This window comes from Capsicum annuum, chromosome 11 (genome assembly GCF_002878395.1).
Source record: "Capsicum annuum cultivar UCD-10X-F1 chromosome 11, UCD10Xv1.1, whole genome shotgun sequence".
Classification (NCBI taxonomy): domain Eukaryota; kingdom Viridiplantae; phylum Streptophyta; class Magnoliopsida; order Solanales; family Solanaceae; genus Capsicum; species Capsicum annuum.
In genome coordinates, this window is record NC_061121.1 from 181,126,632 (window position 1) to 181,147,333 (window position 20,702).

At 37.5% G+C, this 20,702-nt stretch overlaps 1 protein-coding gene across 3 annotated transcripts in view; it reads left to right on the forward strand.

The window, feature by feature from the left end:
• Positions 1-1,185: 1,185 nt before the first annotated feature.
• LOC107847368 (stomatal closure-related actin-binding protein 1) overlaps positions 1,186-20,702 on the forward strand; it is a 35,776-nt gene continuing 16,259 nt past the window's right edge. For 2 of the 3 annotated variants that reach the window (XM_016691575.2, XM_016691577.2), the window contains exons 1-6: positions 1,188-1,518; positions 2,080-2,374; positions 2,697-2,825; positions 4,238-4,330; positions 6,422-6,562; positions 7,008-7,076. In XM_016691575.2, the coding sequence (XP_016547061.1) occupies positions 2,093-2,374; positions 2,697-2,825; positions 4,238-4,330; positions 6,422-6,562; positions 7,008-7,076 (714 nt within the window). In that variant the 5' untranslated portion in view covers positions 1,188-1,518; positions 2,080-2,092. Of the gene's footprint in view, positions 1,519-2,079; positions 2,375-2,696; positions 2,826-4,237; positions 4,331-6,421; positions 6,563-7,007; positions 7,077-20,702 lie in introns of all 3 variants that reach the window. The other variant, XM_016691576.2, reaches the window with a different exon arrangement.

A 20,702-nucleotide genomic window follows, 5' to 3' on the forward strand; every position in this document is an offset into this window, starting at 1 on the left:
TACCTACTCCGCAAGGTCTCGCTTCTTTCACTTTCTCTTCAACAAGATATGACCTTTTTAATGGCTATAGTGGCGTACTTAGGTAATAAAATTCTCGACCAACCCTTTCTAGCGTACTTACGGTTTCTTTCAATTGTAGCCTATCGCTACCTGGATCAATCAGCCTATTTTAGTTCGCCTTGTGTCATCCGACAATATAGAACTCCATATTTTTTCCAATCTAGTCTCGGTTAAGCCCAATGCCCATGCTTTCTCTCCCTCAAAACAATGCTCCTCACCAAATGCCCTTCGTTCTACCGCTGTTACGCCAGAATAAAAGGTTCCACACGAGCTCCCGTTCTGCGGCGTGGTGGCAGGACCGCTAGGGAACAAGTTCCTGGATAAGAAGACTAAATGTTTTCTTCTCATGACGACTAAGAACAGGCAAATCCAAAATTTCACTTCGAATTTCGGACCTCAACATCCTGCTGCTCATGGTGTTTCACAGTGGACCAATTCGTTAACATAGCGCCAAGCCATTTTTTATTAACATAATGACACCGGGGGATACGCGTTGCGGATTGGTTGCGTCTATGCTTCTAATCGCACATTCCTTTTCGTGCTTTCGATCTGCTTCTTTGAATAAAGAGAAAAAAAAGAAAGGGGCACTCTAGTGCATAAACTTATTTCAACGAAAAAAAGGGGGCATAGAAATAAACTTGGCAGTCAATCACGGGGGGGGGGGGGGGGGGGGCGTAGATCGAGTATACACCCGGTACCCAGCTTTCCACCCCCAATTGAGCTTTCTTATGCTTATGACTGGTATTCTCGGGGACACTTACAAAAAAGAGTCTATTGGGGGAGATCTAGCGCCTTTATGGCCCTGACCTGTAAATGGACCTTTATAGGCTTCTAAAATATCTTTTAGTCCATTGTCCTCCCCACTGTAAATGCCTTCCTTTCTGTTGACACTGGCGTATACCTTATACCAAACGATCCCTTAAACCAATTCACTTTTTACAAAGCAACCCCCCCCCCCCCCCCAAAAAAAAAAAAAAAGAAGTTAAAAATAATTACTCAACCTCTTGATTCAATAGGAAACAACAAAAAAAAAAAAAAACCACAATAAATTAGTACGTATTTACTAGTTACCACCCACAAGTTTAGTATCCATTTGAAGTAGCTACCTTACAAAATACATGTGAGATACTTACATGTATGCCTTGGGAACAGAGCCCTTCACGCCCAAACCCCATCCCCATTCGGTACAGAGGGGCCAGGTGGTGGTTAGGGGTGGCTCTTTTTCTTTTAACTTTTTAAAAAGCATTCAAAGACCATCTTCCTCTCTCTCTCTACTTCTTCCTATATTTCTCCAAATATAAAATACTCTCCTCTCTCTCTCAATCTCTCTTCAAATTTTCTGTCTACAAAACATCATCAAAAGACAAGAGTTGCATCTTCCTACCAATACCAATTCAACAATCCAACTATCTTAGAGGACCCAAAACCTTCTGTTTAACTTATACTTTTGTATGATATGTGAGTGTGTACAATCCTTTTAACACTTTTTGTGTTCATCTGTTGTTGTTACTGTACTTTTTTGTATATGTGGTACTGTTTCTCTCTTTTCTAGAGAATATTGATTTTAGGGTATTAACTTCTTGCCACTGTTGAGAACTTTCCGTTCTTGGAATCTGTAACATTTTTCTTGCTATTTTTAGTATCCTATGTTAATTAGTTGACTTGGGTATGAGTTTTTGAATGTTAATTTTTGGGTTTTGATCTTTTTGGTTAATTATTTTTATGGATTCTGTTGTTCTAGACATGGATTGCTCTGAAGTTGATATCTTTAGGCTGTTAATTTCTAGTTTTAGGTATAAAGTTTTGATTTTTACTCTCTAAATTTGGAATTTGGTAATGTAGGTAATTTTCTGTTTGGTGGTTAGAGACTTTCATGATCTTTTGGTGAAAAGTTATGGTTGACAGTGCTATATATATATATATATATACTGGTTTTGTTGTATGAATTTTAAGGTAGATAGATCATATATGACTGCTTTTGGTAGATTATGGTTAATTAGTTTAGGAACTGTGGTGTAGATAATTTGGAGTTATGACAAGGGTAACCCTTGATTTTGGAGATACAATACAAAGGGATGCTGTTCCTCCTGTATCAGCAGATGTGATCTTTCCATCTAGTCGCTTTCCAAATTACAAAATTGGACCTAACAATCAGATTGTGGAGGTCAAGCCGGACTCTAAGGCACTTACAATGAAAGAAGTGGTTGCTAGAGAAACTGCCCACTTATTAGAGCAGCAAAAAAGGCTCTCTGTTCGCGATCTAGCCAGTAAATTTGAAAAGGGTCTTGCTGCTGCTGCCAAGTTGTCTGATGAGGTACCATCTTAAATTCGAATGGGTCGTTCCATAGTCCTAACTCAGATGTTTCCTTATCAGCCAATTACCCCTGTGATATATAATCTAAAACTTATGAGGGATAAAACAGGAACATGGAATATATTCCATTTTTGGCCAACTCTCGGCTCGTGTTGAGTTTGTCATAAAGAAGTGAATTTTGATATATACATAGCCTCTATCTTTAAAAAGTGACATCCTTTACTCCACACAAGATACCATTCTTTCAAGGATAGGAGAGTGCTTTTATTGAACAACCTTAAAGGTTCTATGGTGATAAAAGTTTCTTATATCTGGGTTCCAGGCAAGAATGAAAGATGCAGCTTCACTGGAGAAGCATGTGCTGTTAAAGAAGCTCAAAGATGCTCTTGAGGCTTTGAGAGGACGTGTGGCGGGGAAAAACCATGATGACGTGGAGGAAGCTATTGCTATGGTTAGTTTTGTGTCCTTTACATGTTTTCTTTTTCTAGTTCAGACTTCTGTATGCCCTATTTGAGTGATATGGTTCTTGCAAGATGAATATTCATGCAAGGAAAGAATCTGAAAACCTACTTTCTAATGTTATGCATGCAGCAAACTTGCTGTGCTTACGTCCTGTAACATTGGGTAAAGAATACACTACTTATTAATTCTTTGCACGTCGCTGCTGGTATAGCCTGTGAATTTAGAATTATCAGAAACAATATTATGTACCAAATGAAGTATATGTGTGAATGAAGACTGTCATTACTATGTATGATACCAGAGCTAGTTTGTATCATACTTCCATATTTTGACCCCAGCATCATCAGTTTTATTCTGATTTTCAGGTTTTGAGCTTAAATATCAAATTGTTTGCATGATTTTGTTATATAGTCATATGTGAGATTGTGATTGAATTGGTCATGGTCATGTGTTTTTGGAATCCAACCAATTTGCATATTTGACTCAGAAGCCTAATAAGAGAGCATGGGTCCACCAGACCAGAGGAACAGTATTCCTAGGCTTTTTAGGAATTGGAATTATTGTAGAAGCTCTTTATACTGGAACGAAATTCCCGTAGATTTGACCTAGCATAACCTACCAATACATCCAATACAATGATCACTGCCTAGAATGCAAACTTCAATGTCCTCAATCTACAAACTAGGCCGCTGTCCTTGGTTTTGCTTGGACTTTTATCACTCTGGACTCTAGATTTGGATGGAGAAGGAAAGAGAAAATGTGTGAGTTAAGGGCTTTGTATACGAAGAATATGAGCTTGCTTGGAGCCTTGGACTAAGAGTGCACTTCTTGGCTGCTTTACTTGGGATATCGCCTTAAATTTTCACGTACAGGATATTCCCACTAAATTATTGGTCCAACTAAAAAACCACAGGATAATCATTTACTTGCAAATCAGAGTGATTAGTCATGGAGAAGATCTTTTAGAGGCGTCATGCACTATAATGGAATCTAAAATTGTATGGTGCAGTTAATAGAAACATGAAGAAAGCTGAAGTGGTTAACTAGTTCAGATAATCTCAAGACCCTTTAATAAGTGCTTATAGACTTTGACTGTCGGAAATTTGCTGTGTCATACGTTACACTTTGTTTCTTTTCAGGGTTGGGCTCAATGTTAGGAGAACTCTAATAAAAATTGGTCCATCACTTCAGATTTTAATCGGATCAATATTGCATTTGTGGACAATTGTCCATCTAATGCGGTGCTAGATGCACCTTCTTGTGCTGTTATGCTGCATGCATCTCTCTTAAAATAAAATATGTGTGAAGAATATATCCTGTATATGGCAGTAATTGCTGTTGAAAGTTTCTTAAGTCCCTCCATCTTATCAAAATATTTTTGTTATGTTGAATCTTTTATAGGTTGAAGCTTTAGCAGTACAATTAAGTCAAAGGGAAGGAGAACTGATTAAGGAAAAGGCCGAAGTGAAAAAGCTTGCTACGTTTCTGAAGCAGGTAAAACATAGTATTTGTTAAGAAGCGGTCTTGTATTTTTCATTATATTATGGACTCTGAATATAACTTTGCCGAGTCAATTTGTTTCATTGTTGAAGGTTGTTTGTTCCGTTTGTTGGTGCAAAAAATTTTCTGGTAAATGGCATAATCAATTAGAAAACTAGTGCTTTCTCGCCTTAGATATATTCTCGAAGTTATATGCTCATACAAAATTCTTTAGTGTCTTATTCGAAAAAAATTCATCAGCGTTTACGCAATTTTCTATCTGAATCTTAGCCACTTGTGCCACTCGAATATAGACATAAGTGCAAAGAAATGTTTTCACTTTCTTTCGGGTCGCGTATAATCTCTTAATATTAATGTTTGTACTGCGAAATGATTTGTAAAAGGTAGGGGTTAGGCTGCGTGTGAACCACTTTCCCCAGGCCTCACTTGTAGGATTACACTTGGTATGTTGTTGTAGTATATATGGCTCCTTAGAGAATGTAAGATGACATTTTTCCCATGTCAACTTAACAGATTTTATTGTTCACATTCCCTAGTTTTCTATGTCTCTTCAATATGTTTTGTTACTTTGATTTAGTCATTATTCCCAGGTTTCAAAGGTATGGGTTGGTCTTAAAGGTAGGACCCGTATGGATTTTTCGATCATAAAAGAAGAGTAAGATTGGTTTATTAAATATCTGCACTTTTTAAGTCCTTCTTTTGTATCATCTATAAAGACATTAGCGATAAGAGGCACCTATTTAAAAAGTAGCTGTTAGAATGTCAAAAGAATATGTGCCTAGATTCATTTTATTCAGATATTCTATAAGTCATGATATGGAAGCAATCTTTCTCTTTTTAATTTTTGATGATGGGTTGCCGAGCCAGCTTGTGCACACTTCCACAGTAGGGTCGACTACCGTCTACCTGGCAAGTCTGTGTACCAGAGCTTAGGCAGATGAGAAGAAATCACCTAGTTTTTTCGTCTTTCAGTTGCAAAGTTTGCACCCACTTCATTGACCACTAGGTCACACCCTAGGGTGCTCATCTAAAAGCAATTTCTAGGAATAATCGGAGACTGTTTTCATCATTATGAGTTGTCCCGATTAGATTACTAAGTTTGAGTTTGAACTATTATGTGAAGCTCCCATTGAGCTTCTTTAAGTAAATTTTTTTTGATAAGTGAGCTTGTAAGTAATTTCTTCAATTGATGGTCTGTTGTTGTAATTGCATTAATAAGTTTATTATAGATACCAATTAAATAAAAATGTCCCCTTTTAACAAGTTAACCTTTTAGTGACGTGGTTTACATTATTTATATCTGAGGTCCTGAATTCAGTTCTTGCTGCCACTGTCAATAAATATTTCCATGTAATTGACCAAAGTTAAAGAAAAGGCCTGTATGTTATGAGGTGCAAATCTAATATAGATAAATAAAGACTTTTAACTGTTTAAGTTTTTCGATGAGACTCTTCACACAATTTAACAGGTTATTTATGTATAAAATAACAATATATATACACTTTCAAAAATAAAATAACAATATATCTGGTTAAATGTTCTATGACTTAAATTGTTTAACTTTTCTATTTTGAGATCTGAGGCCAAAGCAATGTAAGTTGACTGTGTATTAAAACATTTGTTTATTTTACAGTAAGTCAATAATTATAGCCATTTGATTGTCTTGAGAAACTGCTTCTTACACGCCCTCTTAGACCTGATATGGTTTTCCAATTAGGTTCCTTTTAAGAAATTATCGACTCAGCATTTATGTGTACTGTTTAGTTATTGCATGATCAGTTTGAATCATAAGTGAGAGATGCCTCTCTTGTAACATTTAAGACCAACCAAATGGCCATAGAATGTAGTGTTGAGGCTGAAAATGTTCAAGTTGTAGTTTAATTTCTTGAGCTATCGCCTATCCCACTGATTCAATCTGTAGTTCCGGAGTCTTACCTCTTTCTCTGTTTATATGATTAATCAGTCAAGGAGACTTCATCCGAGTTTGTGCTAATATATTCCAAATTTCTCGTTTCAGTTTTCTTTTTTCTATTTTTCATTGTTACTCTCATTTTGATTCTGATTGTAGACACAATTTGTTCACAGGCTTCTGAGGATGCTAAGAAACTTGTTGAGGAAGAAAGAGCTTATGCAAGGGCTGAGATTGAGAATGCAAGAGCTGCTGTCCAGAGAGTGGAAGAGGCTCTTCAGGAGTATGAGCGAATGTCGGGGACCGCAGGAAAGCAGGTTTTTCTAGCATTCTTATTGTCCAATTTTGGTTTAATGTTGTGGAATTCTTACTCTTCTGCTCTTCATTTTCTGTAAATTGATGTATTTGGTTCCATATTTTCGTCATGCATTATTCTTATAAGCCTTTTGGTTCGTCAAGTGTATATGCACTATTAATGGGTGCCGTGCTGTTTCTTCATTTTTGGATGTTCTCTCTTTTGCCAGCTGCTCTCGCTCTAAGTTTGTTGCCGCGGAAGTGAAAACTTTGGTTGTATCTTGGATCTTTTTGCAGAAATAATTTTTATGCAAAATTTTTTGATACTATAACTGTGACTTATTATTTGTACATTGTTCTGTTCCACATTTATTTTGGTTTATTTAGATCTTTATTATTAATAGCTTGTTTTGAGCCACAACTTTGTCTATTTATCATGCTAACCTGATATATGTTGCTGGATTTTAGGACATGGAAGAATTGATGAAGGAAGTTCATGAGGCGAGGCGAATCAAAATGCTACATCAGCCTAGTAAGGTATCGGCGTGGCTTTTTCTACTGTGATGTTGCATTAGTTCCATTTAAGATTTATTCAATTTTTTTTTTTTATATATATTATTTAATCTTGGCTGTATTATCTGCTCATACTACATATGCTGGTCGACATATGTATATATGTAAATGGAATTCTTAGCCTTAGGAAGCAACATTTTGTGGATCCTTAATATAAATTTTTTTAATCAAGTAATAAAATTTTATTAAACAAATGGGCGAAAACCTTAATCATAACTTTGTATAGAACTTTTTGTGCTTTAGTCCCCATGATGAAACAACATTCATCTTTTAGCTTCCACAATCTAAAGTGTAATCTTTATGTTATCCAAATTCAAAAGAAACTAGCCAAAGATGATAAAAAGATTTCAAATGATGTTAGTTGAGAGAAATGTGGTACTTTCAACGTGAAACTTATCATTCATTTGTGAAAGCGTGAACTATTTACTTGAAGAAATCAACGGTGGTCACATTTCCCACTAGCCACACTCCCTCCTAGTCCATGGGAACCTCTTCCGGCTCCCGCCAGGTAACACCTCTCCTTGCCCTCTTTCAATTCTTTCTATTTCATTTTATATAAGAAGTTGAAGTTCAGGATTACCATCACGTTTAAATGACGGAAAAGGGTCATATATATACGCCCGAACTTTCGTATATGGCTTTCCACCTAATGGTGCCACTATCGTTATACTTGGGTACATATATACCCTTATGTTTGATGGAGAGCTACGTGTCAGCCTCACAATATAAGTAACCTAGATTAAGTAACCTGCCTCTATTTGACCCGTTAAACCCCATTAAACCCACTAAAATCCCTCATCCGCTTCATTCACTTTGACTTCACCTACCCTAGCACCATCAATGATGGTGTATGGGGAATAGAGAAACTGGAATAAAGAGCTTCGAAGGTATGTTTCTCCTCGATTTGCGATCCTTCTTTTATGTGTTATCTTCTCCAATTTTGTTTGAAGACTTCAAAGGCCTTCATAAAACTCCTATATCTTAGTATAGTAGTATATTATGGTAGTTGTCTTCTTATTTATTGTGTGAAATGTGTTTGCATGTGCTGTTGTTATCCCGATATGAAAGGCTAGTTAAGCTAGTTTTTTTTTCATTACTGTTTTGGTGGGTCTATGTTTTTTTTTATGTCTCGTTTTTTAGGGTATTGTTGATTGAAGTGTGGTATTGTGTTCAAGGGGTTGTTCTCTTTTTCAAAGATTTTTTAGGGTTTTGTGCACCTTTATGCGAAACATATGTTTTGTAGCTTGAATAACAAATATGTTATACAATTGTAATGGTTAAAATATGTTCCCTTTTTTGTTCTTTATGGTCTGTCTAGTACTTCTTATTCTTTATTATTTGCATTTTGTTTGGTTGTGTATAAAAATGTGGTCACTTTGTGGGACTACACTGGGTATGCTGTTGTTGTTGTTTAGAATTTATGAGAGTGATATTTATTAACCCTATGCTGCAGCTGCTCTCATTTTCATTTGTTAATGAATGATCTTTGTGAAAGGGTCACTTATTATTGTACCATTATTTGTGATCCCTAAATTTGACTAGTGCTTCCTTTTTCACTTTTTTTCTAATTGGTTTTCATTTGCATTTATTTATTTACATCATGTTTAAATGTTGACATCTGAGTTGCCCAGCCTCAGGTGCGGTGTCCGAATTGGTGCAGATGTAGAGATCAGATCCTTTATAATCTAAATTTTAAGATTCAGGGATAAGAATCTATATATGGATACGGGTGCAGGAATTTGGCTAAAATAATTCAAATATCAAAAATATAGTTATAAAACCTAATTATGAGATAATAGGCGGGGAGCTTGAGGAGAATCCAGGAAGGAGATAAAAGGAAAGGGGTGACATACAAATTTCTATATACAAGGGATTTCAATTTCTTCAATTTCACCTTAGTTTTTGTTTTGATTACCAAAATCATTGAATTTGTCCGGGATCTCCCCGTCTGGTCAAAGTACCCAAAATTGGTACCAGATTGTGTACGAATCCCACACCCACACCGATACGCATGCCGTATCGACATGGGTGCACCACCTGTAAGTGAAGAGTCCGAGCAACTTAGTTAAGCATGAAGTAGTTAATTCATTTTATTCGACATAGATTATTCAACATACATTGATGTAGAACAAGTTAACATACATGTTAGTTAACTCATGTTTAATGCATCTCATCTCATTATTAAGATGATAAATGTTAACTTATTCTCTCTTTGACTCTATTTATTTAACTGGATGTTTGAATAATTGTAGGTTATTAAGATGATAAATGTTAAACATATTCTTACATCGTGATGGTGAGTGAATTAAGCATCCCGAAGTATTTTATGAGAAGAAATGAGTCCATTATTGGAGGGGATATGATCTTGATCTTATCTCTTATATAGACTTGGTGAATGAGTACACTTCTAAGTTAAGATTTATACGTGTCCAATAACTAATTGTAGCTGGACCTTCTAGAAAGTACTTTGAAATAGAAGTAGATGATAGAGTTAGAAAATTGTCTTATGTCTGAAGATTATTTTGTCATTCATCTATTTGCTACCGATGAGTGTGAATTAGTTGTTGATGTCCCTAATATTGTCATGCATGATACATCATTTTTCTTAGTACCTGCCCTTAATGAACGCGGAACAGGTTGTAGTGGCAATGATAGTGATATTGACATGGTTTTTAATTGTCCATATTATGACAATTTCCTTGCACTTTCCTTGCACTTTCCTTCACTTGCATTTAACTCAAAAGCTCTATGCAAATCAGCCCTACCTTTTTTTTTGTTTGAAACTGGTAAGGTTGTATTCTTCCGCATTAAGGGTATATTGGCCACCTCCAAAAATTACGGACTTCCTATTAGAATTCTCTCAACTAGAATTCTGGCAATAATTTTGTGCACTCCACCTTCCAAACTAATTGGTCTGAAATCCTTCAGTTCTGCGGCTCCTGGTTTCTTTGGAATTAATGCAATGAAAGTTGCATTGAAACTTTTCTCAAAGGATTGATTAGAATGGAATTAATGGATAGTGTTAATAATATGTTCCTTTAGAACATCCCAAAAGGTTTGAAAAAATATCATTTGGAATCCATCTGGTCCGAGGGCCTTCTCCATAGCACATTTGTTGTGGCATTCTGCTATTTCTTCTTCCTAAAGGCTCTCTGCTGCCATAATCGCTCTTCCTCGGTTATTCTTGCCCCTTCATGTATCTTCAGATCAGGTCTCCAGTGCTCCATCTCTTTGTATAAATCTTTGTAAAAATTTTGCACCATCTCTTTGATACTGTCAAGATTCTTAATTGTATTTTCTTCCACATCTAGTTGCTCTATAGAGTTGAATCTCTTGTGTGCAGTGGCCATTTTGTAAAAACATTTTGTGTTTTTATCTCGTTGTTTCAACCATTGAACCTGTTGAAGTCCCACATCGGTGGGTTAAAGGGTCCTTGGTCTCCTTATATGATCTTGGACAATCCTCCCCTCATGAGCTTGCTTTTGAGGTTGAGTTAGGCCAAGGTCCATTTCTTTATTATGGTATCAGAGACAGGCCCACCCAGTTCATTGTTTCCGATGTTGGGCCCCTCGTCTTATATTGTGCACGCTCCAGATGTCTAGCACTGGGCGTGTAGGGGGTGTTGGAGTCCCACATCGGTGGGTTAAAGGGTCCTTGGTCTCCTTATATGGTCTTGGGCAATCCTCCCCTCATAAGCTAGCTTTGTTTAGGGGGAGATTTCTCCTAATAGATTTGAAGTTTTTTGATTTAGTTTTAATATGTAGTCCAATTGGCCAAATCATAAATAATATTATGTTTTTAGTTTAGTTTTGTGTCGTCTGATTTATCGTCTCATAGTTTGCAAACTTTAAGCTTCCGCATGACACTCTCTTGATTTCGAACACAACAAGTGGTATCGGAGTTTATGGTTCAAAGATCCAATGGTGTGGTGAGACGAGATTAAATAGGTTAAAGCAATTTCAAATCAAGTTGCAACCAATTTGGTGATAATGATGTTTTTGTCCAACTACATGAAGAGAAGATATTTCAATCATATTTTCAACAATCCTTCTGTCACATTTTTAAAAATAAAACTCTCTTTAACCCTGTATAGGGCTCCAATATTTTTGACCCAAAAGGGCTAATATATTTTTTAACCCAAAAGGGCTCCATCATTAAGCATGACAAACAGCAGAGATAAATGAAGATTATGTGAAGAATCAAATTTATACATATGACATGAAGAAGGCAGATCAAGTCAAGAAAATCAAGCCAAAAAGGGGAGATTTGTTAGGGTTTTTACCCTGATTTTCTTACCAAATTTAAGTGTACTTTTTACCCTGATTTTCTTACCAAATTTAAGTGTACTCTTTTTAGAAGGAAAATGAAGTAATACCATAATTACTTTTACTTTTTCTGAAAGGAAAATATGAAACTTTTCCATATTTGACGAACTTCTTTCTTGGAGAAAAGGTGTTGGAATTCTATAAATAGAAAACCTCCCTTCTCATATCATAAGATAATAACATCCACAATGTAGTCCTTAAAAGAGTCTTGCTTATGGGGAGATTTTCTCTCTAATAGTTTTTATGCTTTCTTTTATATTAGGTTTTTATATGTAGGCCAATTGGCCAAACTATATAATAATCATGTTTTTTGTATGATTTTCGTTTTGTTTGAATTATCGCATTCATGGTTTGCAAATTTTAAGCTTCCACGTGACGACCTCTCGATTTCGAACCCAACAAGTGGTATCAAAGCTTCCACGATCTTGGTAAAGAATCAAAGAGTTTCCGCTGCTGGCGGGCGGCTATAACCGATATATGCCGCCCGTCCAACTAATGATCATGTTAGCAAAGTTAGGCCACATCACTTCTTTCCCCTACTTTCTCATATCTAATTTGTGTAGCACTATGCATCTTTTTGGTGACTACTTTCTCATATCAAATTTGCGTAGCACCATGCATCTCTCGAGACTACTCATTTAATTTGCATAGTACCGTGCATCTTTTCGGACTACTTTCTCATATCTGAGTTGCATAGCACCGTGCGTCTTTCCGGTGACTCCTTAAATCTGATATGTGTAGTTCCATGCATCTTTATGGTGACTCCTCTGATTTGCATAGGGTTGTTCTCTTTTACAGTAGGGTTGTGCCGTCATTCCAACCCTACCCATATAAATTATCTTTTCTAGTAAGTTCGTATCTTAATTCGACCTTACCCATATAATTTCTATTTTTCAGTAGGGTCGTGTTGTCATTTCGATTCTACCCCCATAATTTCTATTTCTCAGTAGAATCGTGCCATCATTCCGACCTACCCATATAATTCTCTTTCACAGTAAGGTCGTGTCATTTCGACCCTACCCATATAATTTTTTTCTCAAATGGTGACCACTTTTCAGCCACCAAATCTAATAATTTGGCGTGTGAGTATGTTCCGGTCAGTTCTTCGATGACTATCTTGTTCAAGATCTACTATCTCTTGATTTCGAGGACCCATATATTTTAACCAGTTTCCGGCAATTTTCCAGCGACACATCGACTTTCCAGAGATGTTTACTGCTTTTTGGATCACTTTTTCAATTTGTTCCATTTCAATTGAGGTCTCCCAGACGTCCAAAGCAGTCCTTATTAGTTTTCTTGCAGATATCTTCACCAAGTCCCTCACCGGTTCTCGTATTAGTTACATCCATAACAAGCTTGGTACATATGTCTTCTATGCACCATCTTGAGGGGGAGTGTTAGAATATGAGTAGGAATAATAATAGCATATTGAATCCTACTTGGAAGGAATTGTAATGTAGTGTCCTATTAGGAAAAGGATTGGAATGTAATGTCTATAAATAAGACCTCAATGTAATCATATAGTTACAACGATTCAATAATATTCTTCTCATACTTCTCACAGAACCCTTGACCTTTGCCTCTAGACAATCTCTTGACTTTTTGCTACCTCCTCATATCCATGCCTAAATTAACCTTTTGCAGCACTTCATCATTTGTGAGAGGTCTATGTTCCTGTATACCTTCCCAACTTGAAATTTGAGCCAAAATGTCTTCCTTCCTTTGTGTGCAATCTCCCTTGTTATCTTTTCTTCTCTCCTTTAATTTTGTTTTGAGCAATTTCAGTTTTTCTGCTAACATATCCTGGTCTGCCATCTACAGTATAAGATGACCACCACTCCTTGACCTTGTCCTTGAATCCATTACTTCTAGCCACCAAGTCTCAAACTTGAAATTTGACTTCTTTCACTCCCACTTCCCACAAGTCATTAGTAACGGATTATAATCAGAAATCAACTTGGGCAAGATGCTTTGCTTAATTTGTGGGAGAATTTCTCCCCTTTCTCCACAATGAAGGATTCTGTCAATTCTGGTAGCACAACCAAATTCCTCTCCCCTTCTCCATGTAAAAGATCCTCCAAACAAAGGAGGGTCCACCAACTCCAGCTCTTCTATAAAATTGGAAAATTCTGACATAGCTCCACTCAATCTGTAGCAATTAGTTCTCTCCGCAGTGTACCTGGTAACATTGAAGTCACCACAAACTATCCATGGCCCAGTGAAAGTGTTTCTCACATTTATTAGTTCTTGCCACAGGGATCTCCTAGCAATTCTGTTGCAGTCAGCATAGACAACAGATATATGCCAGCTCCAATTGTCATTTACACTAGTAAATTTGCCGGTTAGGTGCTGGTTGCCATTCATCACCACTTCCCCATTCCACATTCTCTTGTCCCAGAGGATTAGGATCTATCCACTACTGCTGCCCTGAGCCTCTTTTTGAATCCTACCCACCCATCTATTATGCCATAAGCTTTGGACAGTGTCGTCAATCTGCCCATCCAGCTTTGTCTCCACCAATACATATACATCAGCCCCCCATTTTTGTATTAACTTCCTCAACATCTCCCTCTTACTTCCCCCATCACGCCCCTTACATTCCAGGATATAATCTTAACTCTCATTGAGAAGTGAGAAATAGGATTCTCCCTCTAACTCTAGGTTCTCCATCTTTGAAATTTACATCAAAAAACAAATCCCTTACCTCCTTTGGTACTGTGTTACTGGGATTTGGATCCTTTATATTTCTTTCTCTCTTCTTTGATCTAATTTCATCATCAGCGCCACAACTTCTTTTTTGCAACCTTTAAGGTCAACTCCAAATTGTTGGCTCAACTTGACCATATTGGATTGGACCCATTTAGTTGTTGTTGAAATCCCCTCTTCTTGTTCATTAAAGCTAATCTGCAGAGGTAGTGGTTCTGCCTCCGAGTACATCACAACTAGTGCCTCTGAGAAATCCTCTTCCTCAATTTCCCCTGCTTGTTTCATGTCATCTTCTTGAATTACCAGTCTATTATTGAATTTCCCCCCTCATATTGATCTCTACAATTCTGCTTCTCTCTTTGTCTTCTTCCTTTCTTTTTTTTTCTTCCCATGCAGAGACCTTTCTCTTTTTCGCCTTCGAAAAAAACAAAGTTTTTCGCTCCAGATATCTCTGCCATTGAACCAAATATTTGCTCAATGAAAGGTTCTGCGAATGGCTCATTCTTTCTACCTGTAGCCATACTAGGTAGGCTAAAGTTATTTTGTCCAGAGGAAATTGCATACTCCAATTTATTTGCATTGGACTTTAAAGGCCCAGTTTCAATAGCCCTAGATAAAGCTAAGATGTTCCCTTTCTCTGCCAGACCACGTGAACTGGAGCTGGGACCCATCTGAAGAGAAATATCTGCTTTTTTCACGTGGTCTATACCAGCTAAATTTACCCCTTCCTCGTCTCAGTTTTCGATGTTTCTCCCTCTGCTAAATCTTTCCTTTTTCCATGAATATCTGTTGCGTTCTTTTCAGAACCAAGGACAAAGCTCGAGTCTAGCCTGTCATCTCTAAAGCAGTCCATCTTCTGTCTTTTTCCGGTACATCACCGGCAGCTCACACCATATCGACAATAATAGATGATGTCGCCGCAGCCACTTCGACTTTCAATGGGATTTTTTCTCTTGGGCCTCTTACCCTGATTCTCGCCCACCTGAGATGGCTTTTAAGTTCCGTCTCCAACCATCCACCGCATGCTTCACCTATTTTCTTCATCACCTCTGCGTTCCACAAATTCAGCAGACGCCCCAAAATTCTGATCCAGAACCAGTCGAATCTGAAAGATTCTGGAAGAGTCCCTATAGTTGGTGACCACCACTCAATATTCAATATTTGGCCGTCTTCTCCATTCTCCCATGAGAGTGTGTTCTGCATCTCTTCTAGATTGAAATTCAAAGAGAATAAAATCCATTCATGTCATAAACTTGGATGTTCAGAACCCCCCTCCAGGTCTGGGCAGTCCATTTTCTTACTTCACTGCACAGAGGGGCATCTTCCCCACCAGAGAATTTTCCCACCAGACATCTGCGCAGCAGAGCGTTGTCTTCCTGCAAGCCATTCATTGTTTGCCCGTGATTACAATCCTTGGCTGCATTCTCCTGGTGGCTCCACTTGCTTTTGGAGATAGCTTCTTTAGTGGGTGTTTGGATTGGCTTATTTTAAGGTGCTTTTGGCTTTTAAGAATCTTTTTTAGTTTTGGTGGTGTTTGGGAAAGTAAAAAGTGCTTTGAAACACTTATTTTTAAGTTAAAAAGTGTCAAAATAAGCCAAAAGCCAAAAGTAGGGTAGTACCAACTTATGGCTTTTGGCTCGTAGCTTCTAAGTTACTTTTTAAAAGCCAATCCAAACACCCCTTTAAAGTTTTCCCTGTAAACGTCTTACTGCTTTCCCTGTTGTAAAAAATGTACCTTGCGTGCTTGAGAATTTATTAATGAAGTCTTCAATTCTAACTGCCACATTCTCCCATCCTTCATTATATTTGTTCTCTAGTATGATAATGACAGTCCTATTGTAACCTTTAACTGCAATAACTGAAATGTACCGACCATATTTATTGAACTTTTGAGTACAATAAATGTAGGTGGTGATGTCTTTACATCCCCAGGACTTAAAACTCTTGCATCTGTTCACTGATGCTTTATGAAGACGCTTACACAGCCATAGAATTGCACCTCTGCTAAGAATCATGCTTCATGGTCTACCCACTCAAACCAGGTCCCAGTCGCCGTCGAAGAGGCCATAATATCATATGACCCCCCACCCCACCCCCGCCCACACCCCCACCCCGACACACAATTCCGAAGAAAATTTATTCATCTCAGACTAGAAAAAAACAAGGAAGAAATAGAAGAGAAGTTGATGTTTTTGATGGTGTAAGACCACCGGAGTTGACGGTAGAGGCCCGTAAGGGGCTTCTAACTTTCTCCCTTGGTTGTCATGCCTGCGAGAATTATAGCTTTTTATATAAATGGACTTCTCAGATCAACCCTCATATCTTTAACCTTATGTGTTCTCTTTTTTGGCTCTTTTGCACTTGCCTTCACTTGCTTTTAACTCAGAAGCTCTATGCAGATCAGTGTCACGGGCTCATTTTTCACTGTGTCAGCGGACACAATTTTGCCCGTGCGGCGCCCATGGTTCCCCCAACTATGGGCCAGCCTTTCTCATTTCCCAGGTCTTTAACACGATCCTATGCCTGTGGGAAGCTCGCCTCAGAGGTTTTCTCCCTTTGGTGCCGCTCTATCAACATGTCCGCTGACATGATCAACGTATAAGCAACTCTTGTGGTGCACCTTCAATCCTTGGATCTCATCCATATGCGCTCCCGGGGATGGCTATGGACATACTCGTCCCTCGCCTAGACCTGACCATCGTTATAGCGTGCATAGTCCTATCCTCAAGCGTGACATCGCCTTGTGCATGTGCACTTGGCCTTTGCTTCGCCCGAGTAGGGCAACCTTCAAGGCCTTTGTCTCAAGCGTCTTTCTTAGACATGCCCTCTCTTGTCTTATGGCATAGCCAAACATAGCCCACGCAACTTGCATCCAACTTCCATAGCACAGTGTTGCCCCACAACTGTGCGTCTAGGCCAACGGACCCTTGCTCGCTTGGCTGAACCTTGGCCAAGCTCACAAGTCAGCTCACGAGTCTCTTGGGAAGAGTATCTCGATTGCTTTATCGGCTTGGAGGCATCCTTCCATCATTTAGACAGCCCGCGGGGCATGTCGGTTCATATAGCCAACCTCTAGCTTTGTCAGGGCGCCCAATGCTGGTCCACCCGACCCTGCGTTGCCCATAGGGTTCCCGAGCCCTATAAGTACCTTGCACATTCCTTTGACATGCCAAGGCAAGCCCTTGAGGTTGTCCCTCAAGGCAGCGCACTTGGGGCAGCCATCTGTCGACACACCCGGGGGAGGCTGGTAGGCTGTCACCTTGTATACCCCCTAATATATGCTTAAAATAAATAATCCCAATGTCTGGCACTAGACATCATTCTGCCCGAGAATCATACTAGGGCTTAGACTATCCATCTGACCTCCAAATTGGGTGCCGTTTGTTCCTACTCCTTTTTCTTGACTTCCTTCACACCTCTATGAAGTTTCATCCCATTATGGGGCTGGCAATTGAACCAGAATATTCCGTTCCGTTCCGCTAATGCCGTTTCCCGTTTATTTCCGGTACCGGTAACGACACGGTCCGGTTGGTGCCGGTTTACCGGTACCCAACAGTCCGGAATATGATACTGGTCCGAACCTGCGAAAAATTCCGGTATTTCCGGTTCCGGTACCGGTTTCTGGTCCGTCATTGTTTAAATTTCAGCTTTTTTTTTTTCTTACAAAAAAAAACCTGGTTTGCAACGGCTCTTTTGGCCCCCCCCCTTCCCTTTAAAATTTTTACTATAAATATACTTCATTTCGATTATTTTTTCACACAAATATTATCACTTTTCATACTCTCTTAATATTCTCTCACATTCTCTCTAAATATTTCTAGTTTTATTATATTAGTTGAAGACTTGAAGTTGAGGATTCATTTATTATACTAGTTGGAGTTGAAGATTTTTTGAAGATATGACAAGCTTCAATTATCATCTTTTAATTCCGACATTTGTTATACGTCTGCTTTTACGCAGACGTTCGGTATATTCGTTCCAACTTTAATCTTTTTTTATTTACGTTAATTATCTATATTTTTAATTTTTAATATCTATATTTATTTACGAACATCAATTTGTATTTGTATTGCTTGTTTTAATATTTTATTTTGAATTATGGATTTTGGAAAAAATAGTAGTGGTAAAAAATCAATTTTTGGTAAGGTCTTTCGTAGAAATAAAAAAAGTAAGGCTAGTACTAGTTCATTACTGCCTAGATTTAATGAAACTTCATTATCACAACCTAATGGTTTCGATGTTGGTATCGGTATGGAATTAGATAATGAGACCCTGAATAGGCGTTATAATAATTTTGAGGAAGACTTACCGGAGGAAGATGATATAGAAGAACAAGAATTAGTTGATACCCCTACCCCTACTAGTCCGGTTACGGAATTATCGGAACACGGTGAAGAACTTCCCCCTTTATCGGAATTTACTAGGGCCAAAGGTACCGAACGTACTAAAAGGTCTTTAGTTTGGAAATTTATGGAGCATGATAGGGTAAAAAGTACGGTTACTTGCAATAAATGCAAGAATGTTTTTAAACATTTAACTGGGGGAAAAAATGGCGGGACAAGATTGCTAACTTCGCATTTGATGAGATGTAATAAAGAATTTATTCGTCTAAAAAACGAGGCTAAGGCAAAAAAAGATGGTACAACATTTGTACATGAATTTGTAGGAGGTAATATGGTTCAAACGCGTTTAGACATGTTTAACCCGGCTGAAGCAAGTTCATCATCGACATATAGTGAAGATGTAGATAGAGAAGAACTAGCGAAAATGGTTGCTGTTATGGGTTTGCCTTTTAGTTTTCCTTCGCATTTCGGTTTTATTCATTATATTCAACGAGTATATAATCCCTCTTTTAAAGGTTTTTCACGAAATACAATTAAAAATGATATTTTTAAATTTCAAGCTGAACATTGTCATTTTCTTCGTTGCTTATTTGATAAATTTGATGGTAGAATATCTGTTACTTCTGATATGGGTACTAGTGTTGTCGATAATGATTATTTTACTCTCACGGCTCATTGTATTGATCACGATTGGAACATGCAAAAAAGAATTATTGCTTATAAATACGTCGATGAGTCTAAAATCGGTATGTATATAGCTAGTACAATAGCGGAGAGCATGAAATATTTTAGATTTATTGGTAAACCTATGACATGCACATTAGATAGTGCTTCTAATAATTTGAAAGCTATTGACGAGCTAAACACTAGATTATGTTTAGTGTATCAAGATCATTTTCATGTTAGATGTTCTGCACATATTTTAAATTTGATAGTATATGATGGTATTCATTTGTTTGGAAATGGTTGTCTTAAAGTGGGAATTGCTTGTAGTTCTATGTTTAAAAATAAAAAAAAGGTTGTAATGGATGATTTTAAACGTAAATGTCAACAATGTGGCCTTCAATATAGAAAAATTCCAAAAGAAATTCCATCTGAAGTTGCTGTTATATATCGTAAACCTATACAATTAGTTTATAATTCTTATAATGAGGATGTTAATTTAATGCTAGATGAAGATGATTGGACTGAAGTAGAAGAACTTTGTAAATTTTTGAAAACTTTTTATCAAGCTACGAACATAGTATCTGCTCAATATACTCCAACTATTTCTTCTGTTTTAGTAACTATTACTGCTATTTCTAAAGTACTTGTTGAATATAAAAAAATATGTCCTAACAAAGAGGCAATTGAAGCTATGATTGAAAAATTTTAAAAATATTATTTTCCTATTCCACAAATTCTTTTAACAACTAATTTATTAAACCCATTTTATAAAGTACATGGTACAGTGATGTTGGTTAGAAAATTATACAACAATTTAGAAATTGGACTTCATCAAAAGCCATCAGTTGAAACTTGTTATGCTAGCATAGTATCTACAGCTAGGAGTTTATATAACTTGTATCAAGTTATGAAACAAAATATTGGGCCGATTGAACCTCCTACTTCTAGATGTAGATATGATGATTTAGATGACGAGATAGGCGAAGAACTTGGTGTTCAATGTTGTAGGAGTAATGATTTTGATTCGTATCTTTCGCAGGACCGGGAAAATATTAGAGGTGAAACTTGAAAACAACAACTTTTATCGTGGTGAAGACCCGGATCAGACAATTTCCTAAACTTTCAAGGATGGTTCGAGATTTGTTATCAGCTCAAGCTTCTTCGGTTGCTTCGGAGCAAGCTTTCGGCGCAGGAAGATTTATAATAGGAGATCATCGGTATTCGTTAGCAAGGGATAGTTTGGAGATTTCGGTATTATTTAGAGATTGGATCAATGCCGAACGAAGAAATTTTGGGCTCCCCAAATTACCGCCCCATATTGAAGATGAAATAGATGAAATTTTTGAGGAAAATAGTGATGATGGAATGGAAACAATGGAGGAACCAGGAAATAGACCAATTCCGGAGGGTTTATCCGCCGAAGAATTAGAAAAGTTACGCCAAAAAAATTATAGACAATTTAGATATTAATAAGATTCTACAATAGAGATCTAATTCACACAGAACCCTTCCTAGAAGGTGGCTGCGTAGATTAAATTTACATTTAATAT